The following is a 14,119-nucleotide window of genomic DNA, read 5'->3' as shown; positions in this document are numbered from 1 at the left end:
ACCACTCTGCTCTCGGTCTTCATTCTCTTCTAACCCTCCTTCATGCTTCTTCTTACCCTCCTTCTCCAGCAACTTGTAGAACAAGGAGAGCACAGACGACAAGAATATGTCTCAGAAAAGCTGCCCCAAAGAGACTTGGCAGTAAGCCTTGCATTCAAATCTAAGCCCACAACACATCCCTGCATGGGGAGGCTGGAGGGGATTACTGTGGGGACAAGCATGTCGATATCAGCAAACATTAAATCAGATAGAAAGGAAAAGATATTAATTGTTCATATACTCCACAGGAAGATTCTCTCTCTCTCTCTCTCTCTCTCTCTCACACACACACACACACACACCAGTCCATTACTTGAACTATCATGTTACATTGTCTTTCTCTCTCTTTTCTCTGCCTCTGGGAGTAACATTTATCTACTGGGATAGTGTATCAAAATGATAGCTTTTTCTCACTTGCCTTTCCCCCCCCAAACTGATAAAGGAAGGTTTATTCAGCTTGCAATACATTTTGGAGATATCTACCTGACCACCTGAAGGCTGAGGGGTGACTTTGCTCATATGTTGACATTTGTGCTAATCTTCCATTGGCTCTCTTCTCTTTTCTGTTCTTCCCGGTGCCCTCGGAGGCCGAACTTCAGGGTTTGCATCAATGGGCTCTCTTACCGCCTGACCTCTAGATGGTCTGGAGAGGCTCCCACAGGAGAATGGAAAGTAGGAGGCCTGAGGTCAGGATATTTTTTCCCTGGCTTCTTCCCTGCTAGGAGAGCACAGATTGACTACATCACTCCACAGATTCCATTTGGTGGCTTGTCTAGACGGTCACCTTCTCTAGGTTTCTGGTAACTACTCCCTCAACTTGTCTCTTCAGGTCTACTGTTGATAGTTCCAGAACACTGCACTTTCCTTTTAAAAGTTGGTTTTCTTCAACCCTACTCATACCCAGCTGGAGTGTACCATCTCTTTCCTGCAAAGATCTTGGATGCTACAGAATTTCAACTTCCAAATTTTATTCTGGTTTTTACTGAAGTGAGGTAGTTGTAGTGGGAACTGACATTTAAAAGCTTAAATTTTTGTTTACCACTGTGTACTTAGCACCTAATATGGTGTCTGGCACATAGTAACTACTCACTAATTATTTATTAAGGGACTAAACAAAGGAACTATATGTTTAAGCTCAAATGTAAGGATTTTAAACCTTTACAGTTAATTTTTTGTGTTCCCACATATGTACTCCCTTGTCACAAATTTACTCTATTTCTTTGATAACTTGTGGAAAAGATTGCTTTTTTCTGCCAAGAAAACATGATCCTCCCCTCACTCAGAAGAAAGAAAAAAAAATAGAAAGCAAGCATTATCCAGCCATATACTTGATTTGACTCTTGGGTCTGTGTGTTCATGAAACAGAGCTGCCGTTTGATGTATTTGTGTTCAGAAGGGAGAGAGTAGATACGTAAGCCAGGGCATGATTGAGAGAGGGGGTCTAAGCTTCTCTTTCTTGTGGAGACCCCATGACCACATTTAGTTGGCTAGTCAGACTAGACTAGACTCCAATAGGTATCCTAGTGACTAATTATTTATTAAATGTCCTGCACACTTAGGAATACCACTTAGAGATTTATGCCTTTCATTTATACCCTTCCTTTAGTGACTAAAAGTGCCTGACATTCAGTCACATGTGCCCAGAGTAGCCCTCTTAGGAAGGAGGTCAATGAGCAAACACTGGATGCCACAGTTAGGACATCTCTTAGGAGTTCCCTCCAAGGAGAGCCCAGAATACTTCCCAAGACCTTACTATTATAAGGTTTGATCAGCCATGTTTCCATTTTGAAGACCACATTCCAGACACCAAGCACCAAAAACTTTCCAGCATCACCAAGACCAAGCTAATGACTCTTGTTCCTCACTCTAAACCTGACCACCCCAACTGGACACATGATACTCTCCAGGCATTAGGTACTGAGAAACTCTGATTTTTATGCCATTATCCTTTTTTAAAAATGAAATCTCAGTGTTCTGGTTTGCAATGTATTATGCCCCCCAAAATGCCATTATCTTTGATGCAATCTTTGATGCAGACATATCAGTGTTGATTAGATTGTAATTCTTTGAGTGTTTCCATAGAGATATGCCCCACCCAGCTGTGGGTGATGACTCTAATTGGATAGTTTCCGTTGAGGTGTGGCTCTGCCCATTCAGCATGGGCCTTGATTAGTTTACTAGGGCATTATATAAGCTCAGACAGAAGGAGTGAGTTTGCTACAGCCAAGAGGGACACTTTGAAGAACGCATGGAAGCTGAGAGAGTAGCTGCAGATGAGAGACAGTTTGAAGACAGACGTTGAAAGCAGACTCTTGCTCCAGAGAAGCTAAGAGAGGACAAATGCTCCAAGAGCAACCGAGAGTGACATTTTGAAGAGGAGCTGTGGCCTAGAGAGGAACGTCATGGGAGAAAGCCATTTTGAAACCAGAACTTGGAGCAGATGCCAGCCACATGCCTTCCCAGCTAGCAGAGGCTTTCTGGACACCATTGGCCATCCTCCAGTGAAGGTACCCAATTGTTGATGACTTACCTTGGACACTTTATGGCCTTAAGACTGTAACTTTGTAACCAAATAAACGCCCTTTATAAAAGCTGATCTATTTCTGGTGTTTTGCATCCCGGCAGCATTAGCAAACTGGAACACTCAGATTATAAACAAAATGGGCTGACTTGCCCTTCAGGATGGGGAGGAGCAGCAAGCTCGACAGAACTCCAGATAAAATCTTTAGCTTTTCAATAATGAAATTTAAGTATATGATGTCACCAGAATCAACCAAGGAGCAATGCAATACTTTCTCAATGACTAAACTATGGACTCCCATTTCCAGTGCTCTTAACTTGCCATGTTGCAGAGGCCAAATACTCTCTAAAATATTCTAAAATAAAAATCAATTCAGTCCTTTTGTGCACTGACCCTTGCAACCACAGTACCTGGACAAGAAAATACATCAGAAATGACAGTCAAATTATCTTCGGTTAAATTCAGGGCCCTTCTTTCTAGGACCAGGTGAAATTGATTCTATGCTTTTTGCTTCATTCATATAAAAGTAAGTACCAGAAAATAATTGGGGAAGGGGTTTGCATGTATACAGATAATTCCCCAAATGGCTCCCTTTTTGCTTCATAGTTAGGAATATTAAATAGCATTTTCAAGTTGGAAAACTTCCTGCTGAATAAAAGTAAAAGCAGCTGAGACACATGGCATCCACATTCTGGTTATTTTAGTAGGACTCTTAAGATGCCAGACTTTCTCTGACTTGTGTCTTTTCACTAAAAAATAAACAACTTATGAAGACCCAATCACCACGATGGGTAAACTTTGGCAATATACAATAATTGTTGGCTATAGAAAAGAAGTGGGGGAATAGTTATAATTGTAGAAATTTTTAAAATACTCCTCAGGGTTAAAAACAAATCATTCATGCACACAGACTCGTTTGACCCTCAGAACAACCCACATGAGGTGGGTAAAGGCAGAGACATGGAGAGGTGAATGGACCTTCTCTTGAAAGTAGCCAAGGCAGGACATGTACCTGGTCTTCCAGAAGCGCATCCAGGACTCTTTCCACCATGCCTCCCTGTGACCACGGACTGGAAGACATACTGATGTCTTACTGGAATCTGCTTTGCAGAGAGCATTAGAATACTGTAGAAGCTCCCTTCTTGATATCACCTCAAATCCCTGACAAGCACCATGTGGGCCCGTAGTAAGAGTCTAGTATAGACACTTGTGTTGGATGGTGTCCATACAGCACACAAAAAGCCAAAATAAATTGTAGCACAGCCAGTGGATTTGGGATGTTCCAAAATCTTCATCAACATCATCCCTGAACAAAACTGTCATATATAAATTTCCTTTTGTTACCCACAGCCTTTCCTCCCCATAACCCTGGAATTTCCTTTCGTCTCCTATTTTCTTTTTCTGAAATGTTCCGTGCCATCATGTTCTCCCCCAACTCCAGACCAGAACCAGGTACTCTCATTCACACTCTGGACTAAAGGACTGATTACACTTAATGTGTTTTCTATCCAAAGGAAATACAATTTTAATATGGAGTAAAGTCTTTAACACAAGGACAGAAGCAACAGGTGCTGTGAATTTGGCCATTATAGCAGCAAGCTGGTTTGGGGAAGTATTTTGGGCAGGGAATGTCAAGCAGACTTTTTGGGTATGCTTGAAGTCAGGCCACATGTGTGTTGCTGCACTTACACTAAGGGTGACCCTGACTCTAGTCTGCGCTCATGGACCATGCTCCCCAAGAGAGGACCTGGACCCTAACTCTCCATAAGTACTCTAAAAGTAATAAGTAATTATTTCCCATTTTGAATAGGAAATACGTGTACATGGTAAAAATTCAAGAGGCGTGTAGAGAAAAGTAATTCTACCTTCTATCCCTGTCCCCTTGCCATCCCCCAGTCCCTCTACCCAGAGGCAACTAAAGTTTCCAGTTTCCTTTGTATCTGTCAGTTGAAATGGCCTTCCTCTTTCAGGTGCCTGATGGTTTCTTCTATTTTCTGCACTCAAGACTAATGCTTCTGGTGCCTGAAAGCATATTGCCCTTCTCTCTCAGGATCCATAGTATATCTGTTGTCCATATCCACCAGGGTGATCAAAGAAACAGCCGCACTGTGGCTATATTATACTAACAGAGAGGAACATTCTTTCCAGGTGTCCTTGCTGGACATTGATGCTCTAGCCACCCCCCCATAGGGGTTGCTAAGTGCAGTATTTGAACTTGAGCTTCACTTGGCTATAGACAAGAGTGTCCAAGGGGCAAGACCTGAAGACCTCTGGTTTCTTGGATATGGAGCTAGTTCTACTCATATCTGAAACAACTCTTGAGCTGTTAACTTCTTGGGAATTGCAGGAAGCCATATTGCATGAAAATGTAGGTTTTAATGTCACGCTTTTAACCTTAGGTCTCCAGACATGAGAAAAAAATGGTGCACATGACATGCACAAAGAAGCAGAATGAATAATTATCTCCTGGCATTATCTATTCCAGATCCTGTCCCCCAAAGAATGTCATGGTAAAATGTACTTATTCACACTGGGATGAAACTCAGGATGTAACTCTAAGTTAATTTTATTTTCAGAGAAAATTTCATTAAAATAGATGACGGCTTTGTTTCAAATAGAGAGAACAGAACTAATGCATTTTGCCCAGGTTTGAGCATTTAATTTTGCTTCTTTAAAAGCTTAATGTTTAAAGTGGCATTTTCAAGATACAATAATACTGACAATGGAATATCTGATAGGATGAAGGAATAACACCATGATAAATCAACTGAAAACTAGACAGATCACTCAAGTGGGGAAAGAGGCTTCTCTGTTGACATAAAATCAACATTTATCATAGTTTCAGAACCAGGCAATTGTGAATGGACATAGCTTGTGTTTTTATCTGAACTGAGGATTTTGAAAATTTATGTTTTGACAAGATCTGACCTAGGTCTCTATGGATCTTATACATGGAATGCAATTCGCAAGTCTGACTCATGACTTTGTTTATACACTGGTGCTTCAGCACATCAGAAAATCTATTTTTTCCTATAGTTTCTAAGAATGGCTCTCAATTACAGATCCTAAGTCTGAATCATTTCTGGTTCCCTTTTCTAGCTTACATCCATCTTCCTTCTTGTATGTATGCCCATTATGGCATCTTTCTGAGACCATTAGGGGTAGAAAATAGACATACAATATTTTAATGCCTTGAAAGTATGCAGGAAAAATTCCTTCCAATAAGAAAAATTAGGCCTATGCATTTCTTTTCCTATGCCAATGCATGACAGCAGGGAAGATGGAAACATGCTAATGTTTAATAATAAGGCTTCTAGAGAAGTCATTTCCATATTTTGCTTTTGCTTTTTATTCTTTTGGCCAAATCTAGCTCTTCTGTCTTCTTTCTTAAAATAATCACCATTGTTTTCATCATCTTCATCATCATGGTCGTTTTTTTGGAGGAAGAGGCATTTATAGGAATCTTGTAACTGTTCTAGATGTAGTCAGATTTCCAAATGACCACTTCATTTCTGCATGCTATATAAAATTCTTCATTGATATGTTGCTAAACAGCTGCAGTATGTATCATAGTTTTCTTCCTAGCTTCCTTGCTGTTACAAAAGTTCCCTGTTATCTCTGTTTCTTTCTCCTCAGCTCAGCTGAGATCGTCCTTGCTTGCCACTGTGACCACTGCTTGGTCCTTCAAATTTCCCAACCTCAACTTCTATAAATGGAGGCACTAATATTTATCATTGATCTACATTTTCCTCTCCTTTTTTGGTCCTATCTTTCCTTATTCTAGAGAAAAGGATGACTTTTCTCCCTACACTACCATTTCCAGGTAATCCTCATGGCATCCTTACTGGCTCAAGAGAGGATTAAAAGCTCAAACTTATAGCTACTTCCTGATAAGCAGAATCTCACTCCGAGGTGTTCTACAACCTCTCCGAAGGCAGCCTGATGGAGATAGGGGCACACTCCATACCTGTATTGCTAATTGCAGAGCATCCCTCGTGAGTCCCTGAATCCTTACCTTATCTTTCCACTTTCTGTCAAGTTTAGTTTGGGTTCTCTTTAAGCAAGAAATCTTATATGATTGGTACAACATTTTATTCTAATTCCCAAAAAGTGTTGATTTTATTTCTGAGAGAAATACTATTGTTTGGGGAAATATATTTATGAAAGGGGTTTATGTTGGTTCCTTTCAAACATTTGCTTTTGTTATCACCTTGAAAAATTAGTGGATATTATTTTCCTCAAGAAAGAAAATTAGAGAATGAAAAAATTAAAGTATCTTTAAGATTGCCACTCACTCACCATGGCGAATTATCCAAAAAATCATCCAAAATCATCCCCATATGATAAAACAACAAACAATTAGAGAGATTTGTATCGATATCCATCTACCCATCCAGCCATCTACCTATTGAGAGAGAGAAGAATGGATCTTAAACAGGATAGTGGGATAATACCATATATATGATATAGTACCATGGTTTTCTGAGTCAGGTATGACAGGTTTTTCAAAATCCAGAATATAATATTTAATCTTAGTAGACTACCATTTTTAAAAAGTGTCCATTATACTTTAAAAAAACAGAGTATGAATCTCAGTTGGAAACAAATATAATTTTGCCCATTGAAGCATCCCCAAAAGGTTCCGTACTTTTATAAGTATAATAAAACTCCTTTCAAAAGGTTCTGGTTATGTTACACTGAAGGTTCTGATCCATGGGATTCATAAAAGTTTAAATTGATAATAAATAAATGTAGGCTCTTGAAGAAAACATAAAACTTTGGAAAAGATGAGGACTTTCTGGAAGGAGGGGGCCTTACACGGGGAAAATCTTGTTTCCCTTCCATTTCCACCTCTGCATAAAGAGACCATTATGCAACAAAGCAAGGTTTTCCCTCTATGACCACCACTCTCTGTTATTCCTCCAAGAAGAATGGGGGCATACTTTCCCGCTCAGTCATGCCTTAGATAAGAAGCTTCTAATGGTTCCTTCCTTCACCAGGGCAGAAAGGAATGTCTCTAGGGGGAGAAAAACTGGAGATTTGCCTTTATCCTCTAGGCATATTTGGTATGTTCCCAAAGCCTGGATGGTAGCAAGAAAAGATAGTGTCAAGATGAAAACCAGGGGTCTAGAGGTCTCACTAAAGCATTTCTAAGGGGTTTCCCTCAATTGGATTAGTTTCTCTGATGGGGTAGCATTTACTTGTTCAAAACCAGCAGAGTTGATGAGAACAAAATCTCAGTGTGGTTAGATACACTTGCTTCATACAGACCTAATTCCAAAGTCAAATTGTTCACCTATGCCAATTCCTCTCTGAGTCCAGTTTTCTTCACTCATTGCCAAAGCAATCACTGTGACAAGCTTCAATCTATATTTGAAATTACCTGGCTGGTTATAGTTCCAAATGAGATGTGGATCAGGGACAGACAGGGAAAGTAGAATAAATACAAGAAAGAAAAATATCTCAGTTTCAGATTCCATCCTTGGCTCTTCTCTGCCTTTAAATTGAATATTCTCTGGTTCCTCAAAATCTTGACTCAATAACAGTCCTACAGCTAACCACAATGGAGATATACAGGTGGTTCCTGGGAAACATGAAGACATTCACCTTATACTATGACTAAAGCTAAGCAGCAATGCTAATTGGAGGACGAGGGAATAAAAATGTTGTGTGAAAGCCCATTCAGCCCATGATTCTATTCAACAAACATTTATTGAGCACCTCTGATGGTCCAAACATTGAACCTAGTGTTGGGAATAGTTATATAATAAAGCACCTCCCTCCCCTCTCAGATGGGGCGCAGGTGTGGGTCGATAAAACATAGATATGCAAAAGTACTATATTAGACATATAAAGTTCTATGGGAGCACCAAGGAGGGATAATTATTTCAGTCTAAAATAAAGAGAAATGTTTTACCATCAGGAAAACTGAGCTCCCCAGAGTGAAGATAACTGTGTGAGATGTTAGGTAATTGATCTGATATCAGTGCTCTAGATAAAGTTTATGAAAGAGTAAGAATAATCATTTATGTGGAGAGTTAGTAGGAGAGGGAGGCAAAACTCAGTCCATTAAGGTTAGAGTCTTAAGTGAAGCCCACCCCATTTCCATTTTATGAGTCAATAAAATATCCCAAACTCAGGTCTTTAAGTAGTGGTTAAATGTCAGAAACACAGCCAGGCTTTGCCAAATCTCACATTCTCCTCATTTATTTATCCTTTAGAACCATGAGCAATTTCATTTCCAAAGGGTGACATCCCTAAAAGAACAAGAAAAACCTGGTGTAGAAATGATGGCTCATTCTATGTGGTTACTTAAAAGTAGCAATGGCAACATGGGTGTTTGTTTTTTTATTTACCCTTTTGAAAAATTCTTCCTAGAAAGGAATGATTAATAGCCACCATTAACAAGGTGCTCATAAACTTGAAACCATTTTCCATCTCTGGAAATACAAATACTACTCATCCTTCAAGTCACAGTTTAAATGTCCCTTCTCTATGAAGCTTCCATGAATAGCTAACAGGACATCATCTCTCCATTTTTTGGGATCCTGTAGCCTTTTATGTGTACTTCCTAATGGTACTTAACCATTTCTATCTAAGTATTCACATAACATCTACACTCCTCACTTAACTTTTTGATGGTAGCCTTCAAACCTGTTTAACCTCCCAATTTTCCAAAGCTCCCGGCATAGTTGGTATTTTGCATACAGTCCAGACTCAAACTTTTTGAATGACTGACTGGTGAATAAATGTATGAATGAGCAGTCCCACTGAAAGCTGAGTCTTGCCTTGTTACTTACAGGATTTTATTTCAAATACTGACTTTCAAAGCATTGAGCATAAAATTAACATGAGATGGGATGAAGATGAAGATTTTTTTTTCAGGAAAATTGAGCTCTGAACTTAGCTCACTTGTCTCTTTTGGAAATACTCTATAAAAACATTTGTTTTGTTAAAACTCTGATTTATTTCTTTATGAAATGTGCCCATAGCTGGGTATATTCAGAGGTGTAGCATTTAAAGAAGAAATGAATTTAGAATTTAGTTTTCATGCTTATATTTGCCAATAATCAAACCTCAAGGAATGCAATGCAATTAAACTGCTAATAAGCAAAACCAAGGCAATACAGGAATTACTACATACCATCTAGACTATTACCGGTTTCTCCTTTTATAAAATATTACAAACCTTTGACAGTGCATTATGTTAAATTTAATTAGAAGATAAAAGGCTATTTTCATTTAAAGTATGTATTTAAAAATTAAAGCATCATAAAAGAATCCGATTATTAATAATTGGTTGCTATTACAAATCATTTTACTGAACAGCCTTCAGAACAAAAATAAACCAAATAAATAAAAAAATACTTTTCATAGACTATTAACTTATCTTTGTAATAGTAAATAAAAAAAACACCACACTCTAGTTTGCTTCTAATTGAACAAAGAAAGTATCTACCACATTCGTCAAGTATACTTTGTGGTTCTATGATCTTTGTTGATAATTTCAGATAAATAATTAGAATATTTAAACAAGAGGAACCCAAAAAGTTCTGATGTATTAAATTGGAGCCCCTTTTTTACAAAACTTAAAAATGAGAGAGGCCTGAAAGTATGTAAAATGGTATGTTTTATATTGAGATTTCAATTTTACTTGGGATGTAGATATTTAAAGCAAAAATCAAAGATTTGGGGGTAGCCATTGAATTTTGTATGAGTCTTGGTAGACGTTCTTGCAAGTCAAGTCCATCGTTTGCTCTTGTATTTGTTTCCAGCCACAATACCACTTAAGAAAAAAATAGGGGCTGTGGCCATAACTTCTGACATTAGTTTTCTTTGTGGAATACAACACATCAAGGAAAGTTTTCAAATGTGTCAAGCAACAAGTAAGGTTTACTCTATTTATATCAGGGACTAGTCCAAAAGAATGTCAAAAAGAAATGAATACCATATTTGTCATTTTCATTTTATAGTAAAAAGCCCCCAAAACACTTTTCAGAGTAAACTATTCAAATCTCTGGATTTCCCAAAAGCTTAACATAAGTTTAAGTGGAACCTACCTTTAAAATTTGGCCTGATTCTCGCATCGTATCCTGATGTCCGTCCCATTAATTTGTCCAAGAAATCTGAAGGAGACAGGGTCTGCGAAGGTTGTTTTCCAGACCTGGAGTCATGGTCCTTGCACAAAGCCGTCCTGCACACATCATTAACTCTTTTAGTAACAATTCCATTCTCATCGCCCTGAAAATTAATGCTCACAGAATGTTTAACATCTAATTTTGGTAAATATGTTTGATACATTAGTAAAAAGAAAAATAGAAAAACTCAAACTCTTTGTTCAGCTTTTGAACTTATACATGGTCTAATGTAAACTTTAAATGATGAGAAGTTTGAATCCTGAGTCATGTCTCCTCAATCTCCAAACTTTAGCTATGAGATGTTTAAGATGATACAATGTGCATGGTTTTAGGTTGTAGATTTTATGGATATATTATTAAAGCTATTTCTTTCTGGAGTCATCACAGAAGTGATATTAAAATCTGTGATTGTCTTAAAATCATTTTCCCATGACTTTTTGAAAATTGTTACTTTTTATAAGAAATATATAACAAAATGGACAGAACAAAGCAAACAATGCAATTAATTATTCCATTGCTTATTTTCTCACCTGCTAGAATCTATTCCAGCTATCATTTATTAATAATTTTCAATGTGTCATCTAAAAGACAATCTTCACTTGGAAATTTAACTTCATTCTGAAATATGTCAACAATGAGCATGTTTGTTGCTTCTATTATTTTATCATTTGTTCTTTATATATGAACATTCAGACTGTCAGCTTGTTAATAAAGTATTCATGAAAAATCACTTCTAAATCATTTTGTCCTTTGCATTATCAAAAAGTTGATTGGAAAATTTCTCAGATATTTATTTTCCTGTTAAAAGTAATAAAGGGCTTATAAAATGAGCATGTTTTGTCTGTAACGAAATAAATTATTTCACAGTACATAGTGGTTGACTGAATCCTGATTTCTTCCCTAGAGTATATATTTTACAAGCTTTGTTTTCAGTAGTTTGTTTAATCTTGTAAATTCTATCACAAAGAAAATACTACATTCTTGCCAGTTTTTCAAATAAGTGACATTAAATATAAGTGCAAAGATGTTATAAACATTTGATAGGAGTTAAAATTGATACATTATCTAGAAATACTCACATACCATATGCAGATGCATCTGATTGGTCAAGTATTATTTGATTATGATAGTGGCGGCGACGGTAGTGGTGGTGGTGGTGGTGGTGATGATGATGATGATGATGATGAGTCTAATAAAACCCAGCCTACAATTTTTCTTAATCATGGAGGTGGTGTGAACCTAAAAGAAACATAGTGGGTTTTCCCAATACTCATAACATTAGTGCTATATGTTCCATTTCTCTTGGTTCTGTGAAAAAAACACCATAATATTTGGTGAAAATTAAATGAAGAGTCCTACACTTTGTTGTATGTGCATCTCATATCTCTATCCTGTCTTAGAACCTCTGCCATTAGGATGGCTATTCCACTTGTAATAATGTGACGTGTTGCGATATCAATTGATTTGATAAATTTAAAATTATATAGAAAATGCAAGCAGGCAAATAATGATTTCTCACTTGTTTTAATTATGCACACTCCATTTCTCATACATACATACATACAAAGATATATTAATTAAATTTTGGTAGGCAACAAATTTCCAAATATACTGAAAAGTGGTAAAAAGAGATTAAAATTATTTTGATGTTTCAAGAAAATTCCTGGATCATATTTCTCATAGTATGCTTTCAGCTACTGAAATATCTCCCCAAGTTGACTGAGAATTAGACTTCTAAAAATATTTTATATAAAATGAACAAACTCCTGGAAAATTACTCCAATTGTTCCCACAACACACAAAACATTACATCCAATAATTCCTGTAAATGACTTTGAGGAGAATTTGAAAGATAAAAAATCACCCTTATATAGAAATGTAAAGAGCATGCAACTCATCAGACTACCATAATATCACATTGGCTGTGAAAATGTGTGTTGCAATGCATAGAGTAAGGATATGCATCAAAAAACTTGCTTTTGTGAAAATTTACCACCCTCCCACCATAATTAAGTTTTTTTAAATGAACAAAAGAAATCTAACTCTCCTCTATAAAATTAAAATAATGTGGTCCAAAGCATAGAAAAAAATGGATAACAATTGCATGACACGTTCTCTTTCAAACAGTTTTCATATAGAAAATATCAACATGCAAAGTCGTTTCACCTACCTGAAGTGGTTTGTCTCTAAGAAAAATGCAAACAAGGCTGTCAAAATGTTCACTAGCTGCCGGTTCATTCCTGTTCTTGTGATGCTTGTGGAAAATATTCCAGAAATAATTCCAGTAAGAAGCTAGGACAAAGTATCTATCTATCTATTGTCCAGATTCAAAATCTGGCAGGAATCTAATTTCCTTGAAAATCAAAAAGAGATTTGGGTTTGTACAGTTTGCTGAGAAAAAACAAAAAGTGCCAGTCCTGGGCATCATGGTCAGGTCAAACTGAGGCTCGGGACCATCAGTTAACCCAGGAAAGACAAAGCCTCAGAACTGATGAATCCCCCAGATGCTTTTCCTGAATCATAAAAATGTTGCTACCGTAATCGCTTCACCATGCAAAGGGGGCTGGCGATAATGCCGTGCTGGAAGTCGGGTTGCTGTGGCTTTTGTTTTATGTCCTTTCTGTTTGGCAAAGCCCTTTCCTCTAGAAAACGTTCTCGTTTTGAAAGAAGTTGTAAATGAGGGAGAAGAAAGGACTGAGCGCTGGAGTGGGTAAGGGGAGAGGGGAAAATTGCTGAGATCCTGTGCTGGAATGAGGACTAGAGAAAGAAACGGAGACGTGATCTTACCCAGCCTATAAATTTCAGCACTCGGACAGCTCCTAGCTCTGAAGTGCGCATGTTTCCTTTTTCAGTCGGCTTGGGGCGGGTGTCGGGGAGAGGCATTCAAGAGGGGACGTGCCTGCTGTTCAGTCAAAGGCAAAGAGTGACTGTCCCTTCAGAAAGGGTGTGCTGAAGGGGGTGCGATGATGACAAAGGAGAGAGCAGAGGTCGGGGGGACGGAAAGGGCGAGGGAGGCCGGGGTCTGAGCTCCTGGAAATGTGAGTCTGTCGGTGGGAGAGTGGGACGGGAGTTTGAAGCAGAAAAGAGAAGGGAATACGGTCTAGGCGTGGGAAACGGAAATTGGGGGCATTTAGAATAGGGAACAGGGGAACAGGGTCCGGAATGCTGAAATTAGGCGTCTTGTGCTGAAGAACAGGGAACATTTCCTTGGCACAGAGAAGTCCATGTGCAGAAAAAGGTTCATGAGGATCGATAATTTAATTTAGAAGATCTCTATGCCTTCCTCATCTCGAGCGTTTTCATTTGATTTTAGCTACCTGTTCCCAAAGGATCTCTCTACTTCTCTACTAGGAGAAGCCCCTTCCACTGAGCTTTCTTCAGTGGCTCAAAATCTTGGACATCCTCTTCAAGGCAGATTTGT

At 38.0% G+C, this 14,119-nt stretch overlaps 1 protein-coding gene across 4 annotated transcripts in view; it reads right to left on the bottom strand.

The window, feature by feature from the left end:
- Positions 1-13,463, bottom strand: part of GLRA2 (glycine receptor alpha 2) — a 195,856-nt gene extending 182,393 nt beyond the window's left edge. For 3 of the 4 annotated variants that reach the window (XM_037822357.1, XM_037822358.1, XM_037822359.1), the window contains exons 1-2: positions 12,869-13,463; positions 10,621-10,754 (exon numbers count right to left, since the gene is read on the bottom strand). In XM_037822357.1, coding sequence (XP_037678285.1) covers positions 10,621-10,754; positions 12,869-12,936 — 202 coding nt within the window. In that variant the 5' untranslated portion in view covers positions 12,937-13,463. Of the gene's footprint in view, positions 1-10,620; positions 10,755-12,868 lie in introns of those variants that run through there. The other variant, XM_037822360.1, reaches the window with a different exon arrangement.
- Between the last annotated feature and the right edge of the window lie 656 nt (positions 13,464-14,119).

Source organism: Choloepus didactylus, chromosome X (genome assembly GCF_015220235.1).
Source record: "Choloepus didactylus isolate mChoDid1 chromosome X, mChoDid1.pri, whole genome shotgun sequence".
Lineage (NCBI taxonomy): Eukaryota > Metazoa > Chordata > Mammalia > Pilosa > Megalonychidae > Choloepus > Choloepus didactylus.
The sequence above is the reverse complement of the archived record's forward strand: the minus strand, read 5'-3'. Positions and strand labels throughout refer to the sequence as shown.